Raw genomic sequence first — 20593 nt, forward strand, 5'->3', positions numbered from 1 at the left:
AGTAATTCATGATTTATTGTAACTTTTCTTTATAAATATAAGGATTCTAAATGATTAAAATTCAATAACATTTCGATAATTCGAAGAAAACGCTTGATTCCTAAATCTATTGGTGTGTCTAAGAGAATTTCGGCAATTTTTTATTTTTTTTGGTTCATATCACAATTACTTCAACATCGGCTTCTGTACTCCGAGGTTTAAATCCTTGGAAATTTGATAACAAGCCCACAACCTTTTGTTCGTTATGTAGGGAAGGACCTTCGCTACTTGCATTGAGCCCTGGAAGAAAAATTTAAATTAATTTGATGAAATTTAAAGGTACCGATACTGAGAAATTACGAGGTAATTATCATCAAATAAGTGATACCATTGCATTTGGGGCGACCTGTGAAGGTATAACAAGGTGAAGCACATTCAAAGAAAAGATATTATAATATATCTTACAATGGTTTTCATTTGCGTTGAAAATATGCACGAACGTCTTTTCAATTTCTCCAGATTTCGAATTGTAGCCAATGGAAAAACTTTTCGAGAAATGTTTTATGTGGAAATTTAATTGAAAAAAAATATTTCACCTCGAGAAGTGAATAACATTAATAAACATTTGTTCTTCAATGAAAAAATTATCCTATTTTTTTCTGTTTTAGTAATAAAAATTTTAATGGATTTCAGAGATGAAGAACTGATTGAATTGCATTATGATGAAAACCTGATATAAATTAGAGGTTTCTGACATAAGATATATCTTCTCGCTTTTTGAATTGACCACTCAAACGAATACTTTTTTCAAAAAAATAAATTAGATCAACGAATATGTAGAATTTTCAATTTATGTTTATAGCGAATTGTCTATTGCTGTGGAAATACATATACATATATTTATTGTTTGGTTTTCTCCTAAGGGTGACCGGCCACCGAATGCGAAGTTGAGCGAAGCTGAGCTTTTTCAATGCTAAATCACGAGCTACGTCACTCGATTCGTAGCTTGTCAATTATATTAGTACTGAAAACACTCAGCTTCGCTCAACTTTGCATTCGGTGGCCAAAAAAGTCAAAAGTCAAAAAGTATTTATTTAGAAAATTATGTACAAAGTTGTTAGATAGGCAAGTTACAAATTTGCCTTTGCATTTGGTAGGGAAAGTACAAACAGTTTCTGCATGTATATGCTCACACTGTTGTTTGGAAGGGACATGGTTCTGTTGAATCTTACAATAGTTGAAAATGAATTGGTTTTAAATTGATTTACATAGAGAAATAGTTTTTCTCGTTTTGTTTTGGTTATGTGATTTACAGGAAAAATAATTTAAAAAAACTGCTTGAACACATTCGGTGGCCGGTCACCCTAAGAGTAAGCTTGCTAATCGATGGAATATTTTGAGGCACTTTATTGTGTATCACTTTAACCAAATTCTGCCGGTATTATTATAATATAAGCATTGTATAAAGAGTGGTACCACATACAATTCTATTCATTCCTTGTGTTTCAAGTTCGTGACCGAAAAAAACAATGGCAGGAAAATTAATAAACACCGAATAAAATTGTATTTTATGACATTTTGGTTACTGTGTTGTCTGAAAATTAAGATTTGACTGGGTTTTTTTCTCAATAAACCCATCGTATTCGAGTAATAACTTGTTCCCTTTAGTATTTTCTCCTTTTCTCGAATATCATTTTCAAATATGAAGAATTTTGATATACAGGGTGTTTTTTAGGTTCAATCTTATTTATCAATTATCAGATACCGAATGGAGGTTCTGCTAGAGCGGTCGAAAGCTATGATGGCTCGTATCTTTAGCTATTTAGCGAATGCCATTCGGATATACTGACCAAAAATTTCTTCTTTCTTCCAGGTTCCTGTCTGAAATAAACCAGCGCATCATCAGGAATGTCAATACCATTGTAACTGTTCCTGAATTTTATAGATTCGAATCGGCTTGGTAAACAGTCCAAATCCAGACGAACAAGATCAGAGTTGAAATCCATGCTCAGGGATAACCATGTCCACGCTGGAAGAAGAAATGAAACATTATGTATTATGTCAGTTTCGAAGTTCTAAAACTTTTAAACAATGGAGAATGGAACATTTTTTTCATGTCATAATTTGAAAAGTTTATGGATACCTAATGAGGCGGGTATTCAAACAGAAACATTACCCAAGAATTGATCTGCAGAATTTTGTTGAATTGCGAAATTCAGGTTCGAATTGAGAATCAGCACTGGCCCATGGTCAAATTATTCTTGAAGAATGCCATTTCAACGATGATGATCTGAACGAAGGGAGATAGGCTTTCGGAATTGGTCGCAATAAATTCAGCGTTTTCGGAAACCTATATATTTTCATGCCTAACTTTCAAATATCTGACACTCTTTACGGAATTTTTTATTTATCTTTTACTTTCGAGTGCACATTGAAGGGCATCGTAAAGAGAATATCGGTTCATTTTCATCGTTGAGGTGGTTTCTATGAGTATATTGTGATACATTCCTTTATCCACCAATTTTCTCGGCCGGCCATTCTGAACTTGAAAAAAAAATGAGAATATGCGCTTCATCGTAGACTGAATAGTTCATTTTGATCCTCGAAGCTGTAGTATGATCAAAAAATTATGTTAGGGATATTTTAGTCATCCTTCTGGTGAAGGAATCCTTAAACCATTCTGAATAGAAAAAAATCGATTCAATTGATCGTTGGAGGTGGCGTTCTAGGGCTGTCAGAAAGAAAAAAATTTTTTTTTAGGACATTCTGATACATTCCTCTATCCACCAATTTTCCTGGCTGGCCATTCTGAACTTGAAAAAATGAGGAATAGGAATGACACTCTTTACGGAATTTTTTATTTATCTTTTACTTTCGAGTGCACATTGAAGGGCATCGTAAAGAGAATATCGGTTCATTTTCATCGTTGAGGTGGTTTCTATGAGTATATTGTGATACATTCCTTTATCCACCAACTTTCTCGGCCGGCCATTCTGAACTTGAAAAAAAATGAGGAATATGCGCTTCATCGTAGACTGAATAGTTTATTTTGATCCTCGGAGCCGAAGTATGAACAAAAAAAATATGTTAGGGATATTTAAGTCATCCTTCTGGAGAAGGAATCATTAAAACATTCTGAATAGAAAAAAATCGATTCATTTGATCGTTGGAGTTGGCGTTCTAGGGCTGTCAGAATGAAAAAAAAAATTTTTAGGACAATTTTCCTGGCCGGCCATTCTGAACTCGAAAAAATGAAGAATAGGCGCTTCATCGTAGACTGAATAGTTCATTTTGATACTCGGAGCTGCAGTATGAACAAAAAAAATTATGTTAGGATATTTTAGTCATCCCTCTATGTACTTCAGCAAACAATTGCCTTGGTCGGATGTTTTGGACTGATTTATCATCTTCAGAAGGAATCCTTGAAACATTCTGAATGGAAAAAAAAGAATATCGTTTCATTTTGATCGTTAGAGGTTGGGTTCGAGGGCTGTCAGAATGAAACAATTTTTTTTTATGAGTACGTTCTTGGACGGTCATTCTGAACTGGAAAAAAGGAGGAATATGAGCGTCATCGTAGTATGAAAATCAATAATGACATCAGGGATTATAAAATATGATCTATAATCCATGATATGCAATGAGTCTTTTCCTTGCTAAAACGATTATATGACCTGAGGGAATAATATTAATTCGAGGACGATCATACGTTGTATGTATTAAAACACATATAGTTCCATCAGGACAATAGTCTTAATCATGAATCAATTTGGAATACTAGAACATTACAATTTTAATATTCCTTGAGCTGCGATTTTCAACATCAATACATTTTAGATTTCAGGATACAGAATATATGATAACATTGAATAATTTTCCTTAGATAGATTTTCCTTGAACAGATTTGTTTTAGAATAAAGATACCTGAGAGTGCATAAACTCTTTAATTCCTCAAGATGTTTCTATATCTTCCTTCATAAACTAAGTCAATTCAATTGTTTACGAAACTGAACATAACCTCTCAATGTAGTAATTTTGAAAGATCCTCATTTTGAACTTACTGTACATAACCGTCATGGGGAAAAATTGTTGGGCAGTGAAAATAAGGAAGGCTCGAAGTTGATATTATTGCAGTTTTAGGTCTAACTGAAATATAAAGGTACAAATCTGGGTCAGCTGATGGCTGAAGTTAGGCACATAGGTTACGTTAATGTCAGCTGATGTGCTGATCTCCCTTGGCTGTTGTGCGAAAATGGACCTTATCGACTAGAGTGATAATAAACGCAACAGGCCCCGGAAAAGCTGGACGCGTTTACATTCGTGTTGAAAAATCTCGAATTTCTGAAGCTTTTTTCTTGTATTTTCTATCTGTTTTCCGAGTCGAGAGTAGTACGCGCCTATGGTCCGGTTATTCGTCTTTCTTTTTGCATTGTTTGCGGACACGGACGGGCGGCGGTTTTCGAAGAAACAGAGAATTCCCGAACCTCTAAATAAGCTGATTCTCCCCTCTTACCTCTCCCACTCGGTGCTTACGAAATTAGTAGTACGAGATAAGCTGAAGTGATGAAACATGATATTGTGGCGGCGTAGTTGTACCCATGGTAGAGGAATACTTCATCTCACCATGATAGTACCAAGGGTAGCCAAACGATGGCATCACTGCGCACGACGGTTGCGATCACAGGGTAGATTATACGTCTATTGCGGTGCAGCATACGCCAAACGATGGCGCCACCGGCGACGCAAAACTCGATACCCTCGACGTAACCGGCGTTTATAGCAGGCACAAACTACGCTGCTTCGGCGCGTATCTATTCCGAGTCAATCGCTTGACAGGAGAAGACGTGCTACAGTGCTCCTAGTGCTATAAAAGAGAAAGCGGACGAGAAAGTCACAGTGCCGTAAAAGTGAAAGCGGAGGTGAAAGTGCCCACTAACCAAGCTACGGAATATTTGATTCCGTCTGTGAAGTTGTGTAGGTTCTATATTTGTTATCGGAATTTTAATTCGTTAAAATTTTCAAAGTTGGTGTTCATCCTAAGTGTCCAGAGAATTTTCTCGTTGGTACTGCAGAAAACATCAGGTGAGCTTATTTTTCGTATCTTTCTTTCTGATTTTTCTCATAGTGTAGAGAATTTTTGATGAGCCGTTTTGTTTTTATGCATGAGATACATTTTTCTTTTGTCTTGAAAAATTTTATTTCCAATTTCTTCGAGTAGCGAAGTAATTATTAATTAGATTCTAAAATGTCTGACCATTCGGACTGCGAGTCCGTAATGGAAGAAGACGCGCCAGAAATCGCTAATGTCGTGTCCGAACACGATATTTTGAGAGAGGAGAACGCAAGTTTGAAAGCGAGGGTGAATGAGTTAGATAGATGCGTATCTAGCTTAGTTGCTGAGATTAAAAATCTCAGGGAGAGGCTCGAGTTGCAGGAGGGAAATAAGGAAAGTCCTTACTCCAAAGCACTCAAGAAGAACATTATTTTGAAAAATGTCCAAGAAGTGAACTTACCGGTTCAAAAACAGAAGATGGAGGTGGTCAAAACCCCTCAAACCAAAATTTCCCCACCCGCCAAAAGAGTGAGAAAGGATAGCTCCTCGTCAAATGAAGAGGCAAACAAGAAAAGAGTCTTGGAAACCCCAGCCCAAGAGAAAACCACTCCAGTGGAGAGAAAAGAAAAAATCCCCCCAGTTACCCTGAGGGGTACGTCCGAATGGACGTCAATTTCCAACGCGTTAATGCGAAACGGAATAAATTACAGCAGAGCGACTACTGTGAAGGACGGAATTAGGGTCGTTCCACAAACCGCGGAAGACCACAGAAGAATGACGGACTTCCTTCATAAAATAAATAGGGAGTTTTACACTCTTCAACGGGAGGAAGAAAAGAAAATCTATGCGGTAGTGAGATATCTACCGCTGGATGCAGATATCCCGACGATCCTTGACGACCTCAAGGATCAAGGGATCGTCGATGCTGAGGTCATAAGAATGACCTCAAATATAACTAAGAGGCCGATGCCCTTATTGCTGGTTAAAACCCAGAATAAGGGTATCTTCGAGGTGAGAAGGCTCTACAACATGAACTGTGTTGTTGAACCTAAGAGAAGGACGACCGGGCCTGGACAATGTTACCGCTGTCAGCGATATGGACATGCCCAAAGTAAGTGCACTTTTCCATGGAGGTGCGTGAAATGCTCCGGTAATCACAGCTCCAAGGAGTGTACGCTCACCAGGGAGAACGAGGAGCGAAATGCCTCTTGTGTTCTCTGTGGAGAGCAAGGACATCCAGCCAGCTACAAGGGATGTAGCGAATGGAAATTGGTCACTAAAAAGACCAAGAGATCGCCAAGATCGAACCAGACCAGCTCGAGGCCAACACAAAATACACCGAGGCCATCCCCAAACTCTTCGGAAGTGAAGAAACCCCAGGAAACTGCAATCGAAGCAGTCAAAGAGACGAAGAAACCAGAGAAAAAGACGGAAAAGGCAAAAACCGTCAAAAAAGCCGAAACCAGAAAAGGAATTTCTGGAATCACTGAGGAACTGGATAAGTTCACGAAAAACCTCCTCAGCACGATGATGCAGAATCTGGAGAAAGAGATTGAGAAGAAGATGCAGCAAATTATTTAATTATATTTAATGGCTGACACGACGATAAAGAACAATCTCATAATCGTCTCTTGGAACGTCGAAGGATTGAGAGCCCGCAGATCAGAATTCGAAGAACTGATTGAAGAGAAGAGACCGGATGTCATAGCTCTTCAAGAAACGAGACTTAACCCCAACGTTCGGATAGCATTTCCCAATTACGATATTTACAGAAATGATAGACCTAACAGCACAGGTGGCGTTGCTATACTGGCTAGAAGGAATATGGATCACCATTTCGACCAAATATTCAATGGACAAGAAGTAGAAGCAATATCGATTATTGTGAATACTAATCGAGGGCAAGTGAAGATTATTTCAACTTATAAATCACCGGATAAGGACATGCTGGAAGAGGATCTAAAAATGCTACTAGAAGGAAGACACCCGAAAATCATAATTGGTGATCTTAACTGCAAATCGCAGGAATGGAACAGTAGGGTGGAAAATACAAACGGGAGAAGACTGAAGATTTATGCTGAAAAACTTAATGCAGTTGTGATAGGACCTGATATACCGACCTACATACCAAGAGTAAATGGACTACCCGATGTACTGGACATTGTCGTAATGAAAGACATCACTGAAGAAATCAGCATTGATACAATAGAAGACGGAACTTCAGACCACAATCCCATAGAATTCATAGTGGGACATGGCCCAAGAAACGAAGAAGAGACACAAACCAAGGAACGCACAGACTGGGAGAAATATAAGAATTTACTTCAGGAGAAAATCAGGGAAATTCCCCAAATAAACACCCAGGATGAATTAGATGAAGCAGTTGAAAAATTGGAAAATCATATAAAAGAAGCCTATGAAGAAAGCACCAAGAGAATAAGGAAACCAATTCCGAAACATTCACATGGAGATACGCCAAGGGATATAAAGGAACTTATAAAAAAGAACAGAAGACTCAGGAAAATCTACAGAACAACAAAAAGAGAAGAAGACAAGAAGAAACTGAATAAGCATAGTCAGATATTGAAAAATGCTTTAACAGAACTGCGTAATAACAGATGGCACCAGAGATTAAGGGAACTGAATACAATAGATCACTCGGCTTGGAAAATGCAAAAACGCTTACGACGAGAACAGACAGTTATACCTCCACTGCATGGAGCAAACGGAATGGTATATACGAGACTTGAAAAAGCCGAAGCACTTGCCGACACAATTGAGAGAGAAGCCAGAATAAATTACAGAAATGATGATGACAATGAAGATCTAGAAGAAGAAGTGGAGGCAAATGAAGAACTGATGATGGAACCACCGGAAACCGAAATCATTCCAAAACCGGCTTCACCAACAGAAATCAAAGAGATCATAATGAAACTGAAAAACCGGAAAGCACCGGGAGAAGATAGGATAACGAATTATATGTTGAAGAAATTGCCTAGAAAAGGAATAGCAGCCTTGACGAATATAACAAACGGAGTGATGAGGACCGAATACTACCCAAAGAGATGGAAAACTGCAGAAATGATAGTTTTCAACAAGCCTGGAAAGGAACGGAAATTTCCTCAAAATTATAGACCAATCAGCCTACTATCAGCACTAGGAAAAGTCGTCGAGAGGGTTATCGCCAAAAGGCTGAATGAGGAAACAGAAATGTTGAAGATAATCCCACCCGAACAATTTGGATTTCGACGAGAACACTCGACTGAACTCCAATTACTACGGCTCATAGAATACGTCACCGAAGGAATGCAGACCAAACAGGCCACAGGATTAGTTCTGATGGATATCGAGAGAGCTTTTGATAGAGTATGGCACGAAGGCCTAATCTACAAGATGAAAAGAGCAGGATATTCGACCAAGCTATGCAAGATTATAAGGAATTATCTGAGGAATAGAAACTTTTATGTGAAGATAGATGGAGCAACCTCTCAAACCAGACAATTGGAAGCGGGAGTGCCTCAAGGATCGGTACTTGGACCTCTGCTTTACGTAATATACGTTTATGATATCCCGAAGAATGCTAGGAATATGCTCACCTTGTACGCAGATGACACAGGAATAGCGTTCAGACATCGACGCCCAGAGATCATACACCGGAGACTGCAGGAAGCCATAGATGAATTACTCAAATGGTGCATCAAATGGAAAATCCAAATCAATGGAAGAAAGACTCAAGCAATATTACTGCAAAAGAGAAGATTGAGGATGGAAGAAAACCTTGAAGTTGATGGACAAGAGGTTGAATGGAAAAATGAAGCAACATACCTAGGAGTGACGCTTGACAGAGGACTTACATGGAAAAACCACATCAAATGTGCTGTTGATAAAACAAAAGCCGCAATGAGTAAACTTTATCCACTCATAGGCAGAAGAAGTCATATGAATAAGAACATCAAGTTGACGATGATTAAAACTATTGCGCGACCACAACTCACATATGGATCGGCGGCATGGGGCTTCGCAGCCAAGACCCACATCAAGAGAATACAGGCCACTGAGAATAAACTCCTTAGAATGGCGATGGACGTACCCTGGTTTGTTAGGAACAAACAAATCTACAAGGACTTGGAATGGGAACCAGTTACAGAATTTATGAAGAGAAAGGCGGAAAGGATATTCGACAAAGCCAAACAACATCCAAATGAGGAACTACGAAGATTAGTCGACTACGATCCAACAGAAGAAGCTAGAAGGTCAAGAACCTACCACCGAAGACCGAGAGATCAGTTAAGGATTTAAATGTAACCAAAGAAGAGCTTAACCTATAAAAGCTATAGGCAGCATACAACTATCAACACGACTATGATCGTGTGAGAGTCCAGAAACCATAAGAGTCAACTGGTTAATAGGCAAAATGCCCGGAACCTATGAAGAAGCAGTTAAGGGTTTTTAGTGGGTCTCGAGCTCAGAGAGTGAGAATCCCCACACTGTTCCCCCTCAGCAGAGGGTGTGTTCGTCTGTTTGCAGATTTTCCCCCTGCTACACCAAAAAAAAAAAAAAAAAAAAAAAAAGCTGCTTCGGCGATTGTCGTAGGTAGCTGCTAGGGTACATTAACCTACCTGATGAGTCCGACCCTAGCAGTGGGACGAAACAATCACCCCAAGAGCACGCATTTCCTCAAATAGCGTGAACTCACCCCAGCACATACCGCCAAAGTGGTGACCCCGACGTGATGTGGGAGGGCCGTCTTAACGACGTATCCCAGAAGGCCAGACCGGTTGAGACAATAGCTCGCTCACAATGCACGCTCCCATCTCTGGTATTTCTGACGCTACTCTAGACGCCCTTTCCCATCTCCGTAAACGGCGGTACCCTGCCTACCGTATCGCATCGCTTCCCCAGTCAGCGCCGCTGGTGGGGGAGTGTTGTGGCGGCGTAGTTGTACCCATGGTAGAGGAATACTTCATCTCACCATGATGGTACCAAGGGTAGCCAAACGATGGCATCACTGCGCACGACGGTTGCGATCACAGGGTAGATTATACGTCTATTGCGGTGCAGCATACGTCAAACGATGGCGCCACCGGCGACGCAAAACTCGATACCCTCGACGTAACCGGCGTTTATAGCAGGCACAAACTACGCTGCTTCGGCGATTGTCGTAGGTAGCTGCTAGGGTTCATTAACCTACCTGATGAGTCCGACCCTAGCAGTGGGACGAAACAATCACCCCAAGAGCACGCATTTCCTCAAATAGCGTGAACTCACCCCAGCACATACCGCCAAAATATATTTCGATAATAGAGCTGCTTGTGAGGCCAAAAAATATGGGAAATTCTGAATCACCTCTATAGAATTTTTCCTTTATTCAAAGAGAAACCCATTAAAACCAGTGTAACGTCTTTTTTTCGTTGTACTCAAGCGCCAGCTATTCTTTAAGGGAAAATAGCAAACCTACCCTGGTAGCTACGAGCCGAAGATAAGGTTCCTCGGTGTCTGGGGTGTTAGCGACAACCAGTGAAAGCCAAAATCAACGTACACAACTTATATTTGACGACTCGTACAAGGAAACACAAATGGCACTATTATAAAATTCGTACAGTGAAAGACTCGAGATCAGTGTTTTTACAGGGCAAAACGGACGGAATGAAACAGGATCCAATCTAAAAACGTTATACTGGGGTTAACGGACATGTTCGCCAGCCAGAACCTAAGACGCACACTTAACGGACAGACATTGGACTTCAGCCAGGTTAGGGGATGAAAAATGACGACACAGAATTACGACGGCACACCCTTAGGCGCGTTCGGCACTCCCCGGGTATCCACACCAGCAGAGTGCTTTCCTAACCGTAGAGGTGAACACGGGAACGAGAGGGAAAATTCTAGGAAGGGTACCCCCCCCCGTGTATCCACACCAGCAGGGTACGTTATTGACAGTAGGGGTGGAACTCAGACTCGTGTATAGGATGGTTGTAGACGGAGACTGAAGTTCCAATGATATATAAAAAAAACGGAGTGTCGTCTTACCTCTGGGTTCTAATTCACTCACAGCAGAAATGACAAAAAAAACTAATGTTCTTTCTAAAGAAAATCCCCACAGTAAAAGAAATGAAAAAACAAAATTGGCTAATTCTCAGTAAAACCCCGGAAACGAAATTAAGCAGTTAACTCGGCGGATTCTCAAATTCGGCAATTAATCGGACGTCAAGCGTAAGGTGAATTAATCGTAAGTGACGTGACCTGCGGGGGAACATCTGATTTTATACCCACAGTATTAATTTCAACTTATCTGTGCTAGCGAACAAAAAACACGGTTATCTTTCAATTCAGGATGTTTTATACGGTACGACATCGTTTTTCAGAAATGAAAACGGAATAAAAACGGTGCGAAATGTTTACAATTCCGAACGATGTCGGAATCCTGAATTGGAAATTTAAAAGAATTTTTCTTCTAAAAATTAATTCAAAAATAAAATTATGAAAATGAAACAAAAAGGAGTATTCTAAAATGAAGGGGTAGGTTTGAAAACTACCCGCTCATTACACCAGGAATGTTAAAATTGAAAAATAAACGACTTCACCTGCTATCGGTGATTTCCTCTGCTGTCTCGGCGACACCCAGTCTATCTGCCTCAGTTTCTCCGATGAGTTAAGTTTATATTTCAAGCTTATCAATCCGGTCTTGGAGTTGGAGTTCAGCTGAAACCATGGGGTCAGTCGTCCAGGAGAGTTTACCGAGAGAAGCGTACCCATATTGTTCTTCTGCTGGCGGTATACAAAAACAACAGTGAATCCATTGAAATTGTTTATTGCTGATCTGACTTCAGAAGAGTTCAAGAGTGGCACGTTTCCATAAGGCTGACGAAATTTGAAGGCTGGAAACTGATGTATTGGGCCCTGGACAAGGGATACGCCCGCGTCCTTGTCAGAAACGTTCATGAGTGTTAGTATGTCAACTTCACCTGAGGAAAGAAGAAAAATACATCAAAAGAACAAAAGAGGATTTGCGAAAAAATGGGTGGAACTCATGAAAGAAGGTTCATTTCAAAATTCATCAGCGAGTATCTTGTATTTGGATCTCTTGTGTGAAAAGCTGAAAACGTTGGAGTTATCCCCCACAAGACCAAACGACATCCAACTTCACAAAAGGTAAACGAGCAATCGGCGGGTACCAAATGAAGTAGACGACACTTTTCTTTGCCAAAAGCCAAAACCATACACTTTTATTCAAAAACGTGAAATAAACTTATTTTCAGTTGAAATATGAATATGTCAGAACAAATTGGGAAAATAATTGTATAAATTGAATATTGAACGATTAGTTCTGAATCTGAGTATAATCTGTATATAATTATAACTTCAATCAGTCTTTCAATCTTTTTCAACTAGAAATCAGCTTCTTCTGTACTTCCAAGACCTGCTTCGATGTCGATAGGTCTTGTAGAGAGAACTTGAAACAAAATTGGACGCTATATAAAAATTTGAACGTTTTGTAAAATAAAAGTATTCTTCCTATTTTCTCGTATAATGAGCCGTTATGGAGTAATTTGATGTTCAAAAATTAAAAAGTATCTGTGAAAATAGAAGAATTGGGTACTTCGGCCGAATACAGCTCTGTTCAAAAGATCCATAGCAGATGTGTAGTGTCACAGATTTAGCTAGTTATTCTGAAAGTAATTTTGTTTTTCCAAGGGTGGCACAACTAATTATGAAAATTGAAAATGGCTATATCTTTTTATTAGGACCGAATCGGAAAAAATGGTATAGGAAACAAGTGTTTCTTTTGACCTAGAGAATCTACTGTTGAAAATTGTACTAGTCAAAGTCTCGCCCTGTATATTATAAACTTTAAAAATACTGAATAATGTCATACATTTCAATGAATGAAGTTTATTACTTGTCTGCTTGTAGAAAACGCCTTCTATTCAATAGATGAATTCGTGAGCCACCAATTCTAATATTTTGTAAATTGTAAACATTATATCTCATAGTGGGTGCCTATAACTTTATTTATTTATATATGTAAATTTTATAATTTAATTAATTTAATTTTATATGTAAATGATTTATAGTTTATGTATGTGTATTTGTTATTATTGTGCTTATAAGTCAGATATTTTATATTTACATTCTGTTGACTCATCCTGTAAAGTTTCGAGGGAACTAAAAGTGAAAATTCTTAGTGCCTCTTAGAAGCTCATGCACACTACAAACAGACTCCATGTTATAGGGATTCGAAAATATCCGTGCTGTTAGTAATTGTGAAAGTACTGTGTTTTAGTTTGCACGGTCTCTATAAATTGGTTTAATTTTATTTGGAATTCACGATGCTGCTCATGACTATAGTTACACATGATTACCTGGTAACTCGACTGCAGGTGATTTTGGTTGCAGGGGAATTCTCTGTATTCCATCATCAATTTCATTGTCGACTATTGAGGCCTGAACATTCAGTAAAGAGAGTATTCCAAGCAAAAGCCATTCGCGGCTATGTTGCTTCATTGCTTCCTGAAAGTAAAGGTTATGATATACAACTATATTTTTCTGCACGAAATCTGTATCAATTTAATTTATATTTAACTTCACTCAAAATATATAGTCTCAGTTGCAGAAACGTCCATCAACTTTTAATGATCCATTGAAATTTGATTTTTGAAGGCAGTAAAGGGGTTTCAAATTTTAACGGACCTTCCTGCAAGTGGGTGTTGATATCTTGAAAATATCACTTATTTTCTCGTGGGATTGTTATATTATTTCATTTTCAACTCAACAGGAAGTTTTCTTGAATCTTACGAATCCTTATTTGAACAAATTTCATCAAAGAATGTCAACATTATCAAGTGAAATGTATATACGTATGTTATTTATCTTCAATTTTATCATATATACTAGATTTTAAAAGTGCCAGATTTAAATCGCCTAAGCCTTCATGGACTAATAATTTTCTTCATTTTCAAATCATAGTCACAAACAATTTTGGCAATCAGAATGGAATTCGTGTTCTCCTTAATAAAGGTTTGATTATGCATGCTTCGAAGAAATCTCTGGATTTGATCTTCCTAGTGAAATTTGGTGTATATTGAAGCAACTTAGGACTGACCATGGTTGGTGTAATAGCATACTCTTCAGATGGAATGCTGTTGAGAGTCCATATTTCGATATTTTGAAATTTGAAATTTACAAATTTGAAAATACTGAAAAAAATCAGTAAAACGAAATGTATTTGATATTTTCCCATACCAGGTTTTAAATTTTCATTTTTAGTCAAATCTACATATTTTGACAATTGTACTGGATTAAAAAAAGTGACGAATTTTATTGAGAAGTAAGCCTCTCCAGATCCAATGAATAACGATATTCAAAAACATTCGCTCCGACATTTTCGATGTGAACAAGAAGAAACACACACTAAACAAATAATACACATAAAATAGGTATACCGCAAAGGTTTAACTTTTATGTCCGCCTCAAGAGGTAAACTTCGGCGTATGTGCCACTACATCCGATGAAACTCCAAAGGTGTGTGGGCTCCAAGTTCTCAAGATAAACAAACGCTACGTGTATGTGGTCGGCCGACTAGTGGGGACTGGATGTCGCTGTGAAACTCACGCTTGAATTCATTTCTTGCCGAAATATGTAACTTTTCAACCTGCAATATATCGCAAACTATCCGTTGAAAGAAGATGCTGCAAAGAGCAATTTTCGTCAGGAATAAATGCCGAAGATGAAAGTCATATTCAATTGTATATTTATTTATTTCAAAACAGTCAAAAGACCTCTTCAACTAAAGAATATTTTCGAATCAAATATACAATATTAAAACTGATTATTAAGGGTTATCCTTGAAAGTTGGATATATGGCATCGTGGACTTTTTTTCCCAGCGTCATCCATAATAGCCGCACAGATGTGGACTCTTTCCGACATTTCCAATGAATATCATCACATTTCAACCGAAATCGTTAGGAAATTGGAAATATCAACCTTTCTCTTGAAACACTCTATCTATTGAAAAAAACTGCATCAAAATCCGTTCCGAAGATCTAAGCATACACAGATTGTATGCACATTTTCCAATGAATTACCCTGTATGACGGTGAAGCGCAGTATATTGAATCACCAAAATCGGAATATCGCAGTGGATAAGTTGATCAGATCATATGCTTGCCTCAAGAGAACAATCCAGATAGATACACTGGATGGGGATTCTGTTTCGAGAGCAGGAATCTTCATACGAGAGATCAAATTTCTGCCTGTCTCAGGTTACCCATTCCGGGGAGCACTCACAACTCAATTTGCCGTGAATTCTCAATGAACCATGTTGCAGGAAATTCGTTTAGCAGAGGTCATGTGCCCGCGAATTTATCACCACTTACTTGCCTCTGCAGCGGAATTTTATGAGCCTCTACGTGAAATTCAAACTGCCAGATTCCGACCCGAAGCTGTCTAACCCTTCTCGCGGAAAAGCACGTAGGCTGTAATTCTCCACCTTCGAATGAATACGTAGTGTCCTGAGATTAGGTCTGGAATATTGAAGTAGAAAACTTTTTAAACCTCAAGCTATATGTTTCATCCCGGAATATGTAGGGTAGGTAGTAGTAGATTTCCATTCGGAAGGTTGGGCAACTAAGGTAGCCGCAATTGAAAAATCTGTGCTTTTTCACAGTTGATGAATTTAGTAGTTGTAAACTGATGTTTATTGCTATGGAGAGTAGAGAGAAGGAGAACGATCGCTGCTTTGAGACCACAGATTTTTTGTCCCCTAAAATATGTACCAATAGGGTAGTTCATGCTTTTGCCAACAGGCGCGCTGGCCATCACGAGAGTGCGAAATTTTGATTTACACAAATCAAATTGTAGTTGGCTCGTTGGCTGAGTGAACTGTTTCCCTGGTGACAGATCATAGGAATATTATTATTTTCGATTTTTGATAAGAGAACAACATATGAGCATGGTGGAATATTGAAGCGTGCGCTAGTGTAAGAGTATTTTGCCATCGGAAATAAAAGGAGAAGAGATAAAATTTCCGAGAGCATTTTTGAGAGAAAATTGAAAAAAACCTTATCTCAAGAATCGACTCCGAATCAATTTGTGTGTCATTTTTGCGATGAAGATATCAAAAAGATGATGGATTCATTATAAACGAAATCGAAATTGTCATCCCTCGTGAGAAGTTGACTCTTCTGAATAAGAATATCTAACCAATAAAACTACATGGTTCAGAAGAGAATATTCTTGAAGAATTTTGTTGGCATAACATAATATATCGTTTATATCGGTTCTCAGCTGAGTATTGGCAACAGAATCTACTCTAATACCTAAGTGATAAATCTGAGACTGCTACCTTTTGTTGTCTTGATGTGTACTACGCCTAATTTGGATTTACATATATAATTTTGAAGATTACGGTAAACCAACTAACATAGCTGCTTTCAATAAACAATGATAAACAAAAGTAGGTACAATTTTTTTGATCAGTGATTTCTTTTGAATTTCATTGATTTCGACTTGCATTTTATTGCATATAATTCAGAGAACTCATATTTAATATAGATTTGAAGAAAGGTATTTGAAAAATCATCAGAAAAACCACGATGACACATAACCTAAAATAAAATGAAGGCTGTTCATTTCAAATTGACGCTTGAATCCCCACCCCTTATCGATACCCGCTGCAATCGCAGCGACACCTATCCTATATTTCCTGTTTTCGGGGACACATTTTTAGTACGTCGATCGTTCTCCTTCTCTCTACTCTCCATATTTATTGCTAAGCAATTGACCATAGACCATAGATAGGTCTTTTAGGTCTTTTATCCTACAGATTTACATCATGATATTTCAATTGTGATTACAGTTATAGTTTTTAAATATATAATTCAATTATTCGCATTAAATTTTTTGATAATGTCTGTGTTGGGTGTTTTCTAGTGATGTTTGTTTTTTCCTCGTGTTAGTTATGGCAAATAACTTCTTGTGATTCCGATAGTTCCACCTTTTATTCAGTTTTGGAATTCTCTACTTATAGGTTCAATATCAGTTTTCAAATAGAATAGCTCATTAGGAGTATTATTCTGGGTTTGCAATTCGCATATATTAGATGTGCATACTTCAGTAATTGTTTACATATTGTCTTAAGCCCGTTTGCAACAGCCGAGAATTCTCTACAAAATTCTCGCAAGAAAAGGGCGGGGGCTATTTAGTACGCAACTGAACAGAGAATTCTACCGAAAGTGCGTATGTAACGGTACATAATTCACGGCGCATGAAATCTCGAGTAAATTTTCTAGAGAATTCTCGGCTGTTGCAAACGGGCTTTAATACTGCACTTTTCATTCTTATTCATTGTCTCTTGTTTCTTATAAAGTTATTCTTATTAAGTTAATTTGGTAAAGTTTCTTTCTCTTGTAATGAGTTGCGTTTTGGCAATTTTTGTGTGGTAGTTGTTCAACTCCCATTGCTGGACCGCTGCCTTAAATTGGTCTTTTTCAAGCCCAGAGAAAGGCTTATGTCCAGCAGGTTTTAAGCTTGATGTTTTTTTGGCAAGTTCATCGGCTTTTTCATTTCTTTCAACACCACAATGGCCTGGTACCCATAGTCGAGTCAATTTATTGCCTTTGGCCAGTTGCTTCATGGTATTACTGCACTCCCATGTCAGCAGAGATTGCTGGCAATATGTTTACAGAGACCTCAGCATAGCTGTACTTCTATATATTCAATCGTTGCTACAGGTTTGATATCTGTTCCATTCATATTTATACTAGGAGATCTTGAAGTGATTATGTGGTCAAAATTCAAGAACTGCGATTGGAATGGGTTTGGTTTTAGTCTGTACTCAGCATTGTATTGTTCTTTCATGGAATATCGGAATATCACTGTTGTGTCATCTGCAAATTGCAACGAATATAGGTTCTTTATAGCATTGGGCAGGATGTCATAGTCGTAGAATTTGTGAAGTGTAGTTGAAAGCAGAGAATATTGAAGCGTACCTTGTTTAGGGCTGAAATATGTAAGAACTGCTGACATATCTTCATGGAGTAATCAGCGCATTTGATTTTAGATAATTCAAATAACTGTCTCTGGTTATACAAGCACAAGACATCAGACCTGTATTTGAATTCTGCACTTTAGAAACAAGGATAGAGGGTTGATGGTTGGTGGAATTCTTCTCTTTGAATCCAAAGTGTGAATTTGGTAAATACCTACTTGTTAATATGCTCCTCCAGTAGTTTCTTGATGATCTTCTTATAAAATTTTCCAGGAACTGGTAGCAAAGTGATCGGTCTATAATTTTCTTCTTTTCTGTTCTTCTTCATTCATTTCCAGATTAGATTTCGTTAGTCTATTGCTGTATGAGTAGGTAATCTTTTTACCATGCATTTACTTCGTCGCATTGTCAAAAAGTGTAGGAATCTGATGAAAATATTTACCTATATCTTAAAAGTTTGTTCACTTCTTGGTACAATTTTTCACCTTCGGATTCATTTATTTTGTTGCAAGCCATTATGTGCCTGAATTGTTGTGTCATCTTATGAATATTTCTATTGTATTCATCAAACGTGTTGTCCAAATGCAAATTGTCGTCATTTTTTATTACAACCCAGTATGCAGGAATTCGAAATAACAAGTTCTTTCAAATTTAACCTACACGTTGAGGGTATTTTCGGTAAAACAGAAACTTAGCATCAGATCCATTATGCATCATTGTACATGCTTTCTGTGCTGTGATTTACAAACATTTTCAAAAATTCCAAACTTTATTGTATGTATATTTGTATCACTTGAAAATCAAATAAACAAGAATATTGCACCTTCTGCAGCAATCTATTCATAAAGTAGTGCCCAAATTTCGATGTTTATGAACATCGCAAAGATTCAATGAAATCGCATACATAAGTTCTTTATGTAAATGTTGTCTGATGATTTCATTCGGCCACTTCAATATAGAAAAGATTATTTTCATGTTTTTTCATAATACAACAAAAAAGGTTTTATCAAAATATGCTCGTCTACAGATAAATCTTCAATTCGTTTGCTTTTTTTGTTGGAGAAACAGCGAAAAATAAAATTTCTATTCATAAGACCACCATGGCACAACAGATTTAGGGCGAATTAATATAAATAATCATTATCGAGAACATAGAGAAACTGTACAAATTGGGATATGTCCATTTCTTTCTGCTCTGTCTTTGATTCAAATGATCGAGCGTGTCATTTTGTTATGAACCAAAAAAAAATAAGTCTTTCACACAATGCATACACGGAGATTTATATAATAATATTCTGCATTAAGTCTTCATATTTTGGAGAAATACGCGGGTATAATGATAGCATATATTTAGTTTTTAAAGTTCAGATTATTATTCAATAGATATTTGATGATATGAGTGGAAAGGTGCACAAAAGGTTTCCTCTTTTCATGAATATAACTCTCTGCGATGATGAAATGAAGATCTGTATTGAAGTTCTATTTGCGTCTGCTTCACCTAATAAAGAAACAATGCCAAGCCAACGACCTACCTTACTGGATGCTTAGTTTGTTGACAAATTTTGCAAGTTCGCGCAGACATATGTCGACGTCACCACTGGAATAATGCAACTGTCACCTTTGCCTGTGGAAAGGACGAAATAGCATAGGACCATCTGGTCTGCCTCCTAACCTGTTCATTGACACGAAAATGCTTTATTCGCGCAAACGCCTTGATATGGATCGGATTCATCCAGAGGTTAGCTGACGACAACCGAGAAAATCTGCACTCTGTAACTGAAGGTCCTTATTCCTTCTTTTCACTGGCGTAAAAATCCAAACACATTAGTTAATGACGGGTTTCTTCACAGTTTGAATATTAATGAAAGGTTTCCAGGTTTTAATTGTACAGTTTATTGAATTGAATAGGAAATTTTAACATATAAAAAGAAAGATTCTACATCAACTGTTCAAGATTTCATAATGAAGCTTATCTTTTAATAATAACAATGAAGCTGCATATATTACTACACTATCCAATCATGAAACAAAATGTGTTTCAAAGTATCTACAAAGTTATTTATAAGCAGGGAAAATAACAAATTGTGGTGCTATAAATTCGAATTAGGCATCATGACACACTCAACAATTGATAGGGATAGAGATCACTGACCTTCCATCAATTTATTTCAAGAATATTCGCTTCGCAAGATGTTCATTTTGATAAGTTTTTTTTTATTTTCAGAACATTATGAAAAAATTGAGAGTTTCATAGAAAAAAATTTTAATTGATGATATGAAAAATTCTAGGTTTGAAGATAGAAGCAGAAATATTCAATGAAGAGAAAATTGTCTCGGTGAATCTGGTGCTTGGTTGATCGTCTCGAGGGTTTTTGTCTTCGAGGCATACATACTTTTTATAAGACAGTTAATGAAATTTTTGGACAAATTGGTCCACATACCCATCAAAGCCTTAGAAAGCTGCTTCAGATTGTTAATCGTTTTTTCTAGGATAACAATTCTCTATACATCTGACTGCCCAGAAATGCTCGATGCATTTATTATGCATTATTATTATTATTAGGTATTAGA

The 20593-nt window shown here is 37.5% G+C and overlaps 1 protein-coding gene across 2 annotated transcripts; it reads right to left on the bottom strand.

Annotated features, from left to right (window-relative positions):
* Positions 1 to 19782, bottom strand: LOC123309408 (kielin/chordin-like protein). 2 transcript variants are annotated; one of them, XM_044892515.1, is made up of 5 exons: positions 19555 to 19782; positions 13396 to 13543; positions 11617 to 11997; positions 1830 to 2008; positions 1 to 279 (listed from the first exon to the last, which is right to left on the bottom strand). In XM_044892515.1, exons 2-5 carry the CDS (start codon positions 13535 to 13537, stop codon positions 166 to 168), a joined length of 816 nt encoding a protein of 271 aa, XP_044748450.1. In that variant the 5' UTR covers positions 13538 to 13543; positions 19555 to 19782; the 3' UTR covers positions 1 to 165. The 2 variants fall into 2 exon arrangements, with proteins under 2 accessions (XP_044748450.1, XP_044748451.1); XM_044892516.1 differs by lacking the exon at positions 19555 to 19782 and adding an exon at positions 14476 to 14609.
* Positions 19783 to 20593: the final 811 nt, after the last annotated feature.

Source organism: Coccinella septempunctata, chromosome 3, assembly GCF_907165205.1.
Source record: "Coccinella septempunctata chromosome 3, icCocSept1.1, whole genome shotgun sequence".
Taxonomy (NCBI): Eukaryota; Metazoa; Arthropoda; class Insecta; order Coleoptera; family Coccinellidae; genus Coccinella; species Coccinella septempunctata.

What these genes read in the sequence shown, in the direction of transcription:
- LOC123309408 (XM_044892515.1), bottom strand. Translation starts at nt 13,537, where the DNA reads ATGAAGCAACATAGCCGCGAATGGCTTTTGCTTGGAATACTCTCTTTA. An exon ending in ACCTGCAGTCGAGTTACCAG is followed by an intron (nt 11,998 to 13,395) that starts GTAATCATGTGT and finishes TTCTTTCCTCAG; the next exon opens with GTGAAGTTGACATACTAACA. An exon ending in GAAGAAAGAAGAAATTTTTG is followed by an intron (nt 280 to 1,829) that starts GTCAGTATATCC and finishes TTTTTCTTCCAG; the next exon opens with GGCTCAATGCAAGTAGCGAA.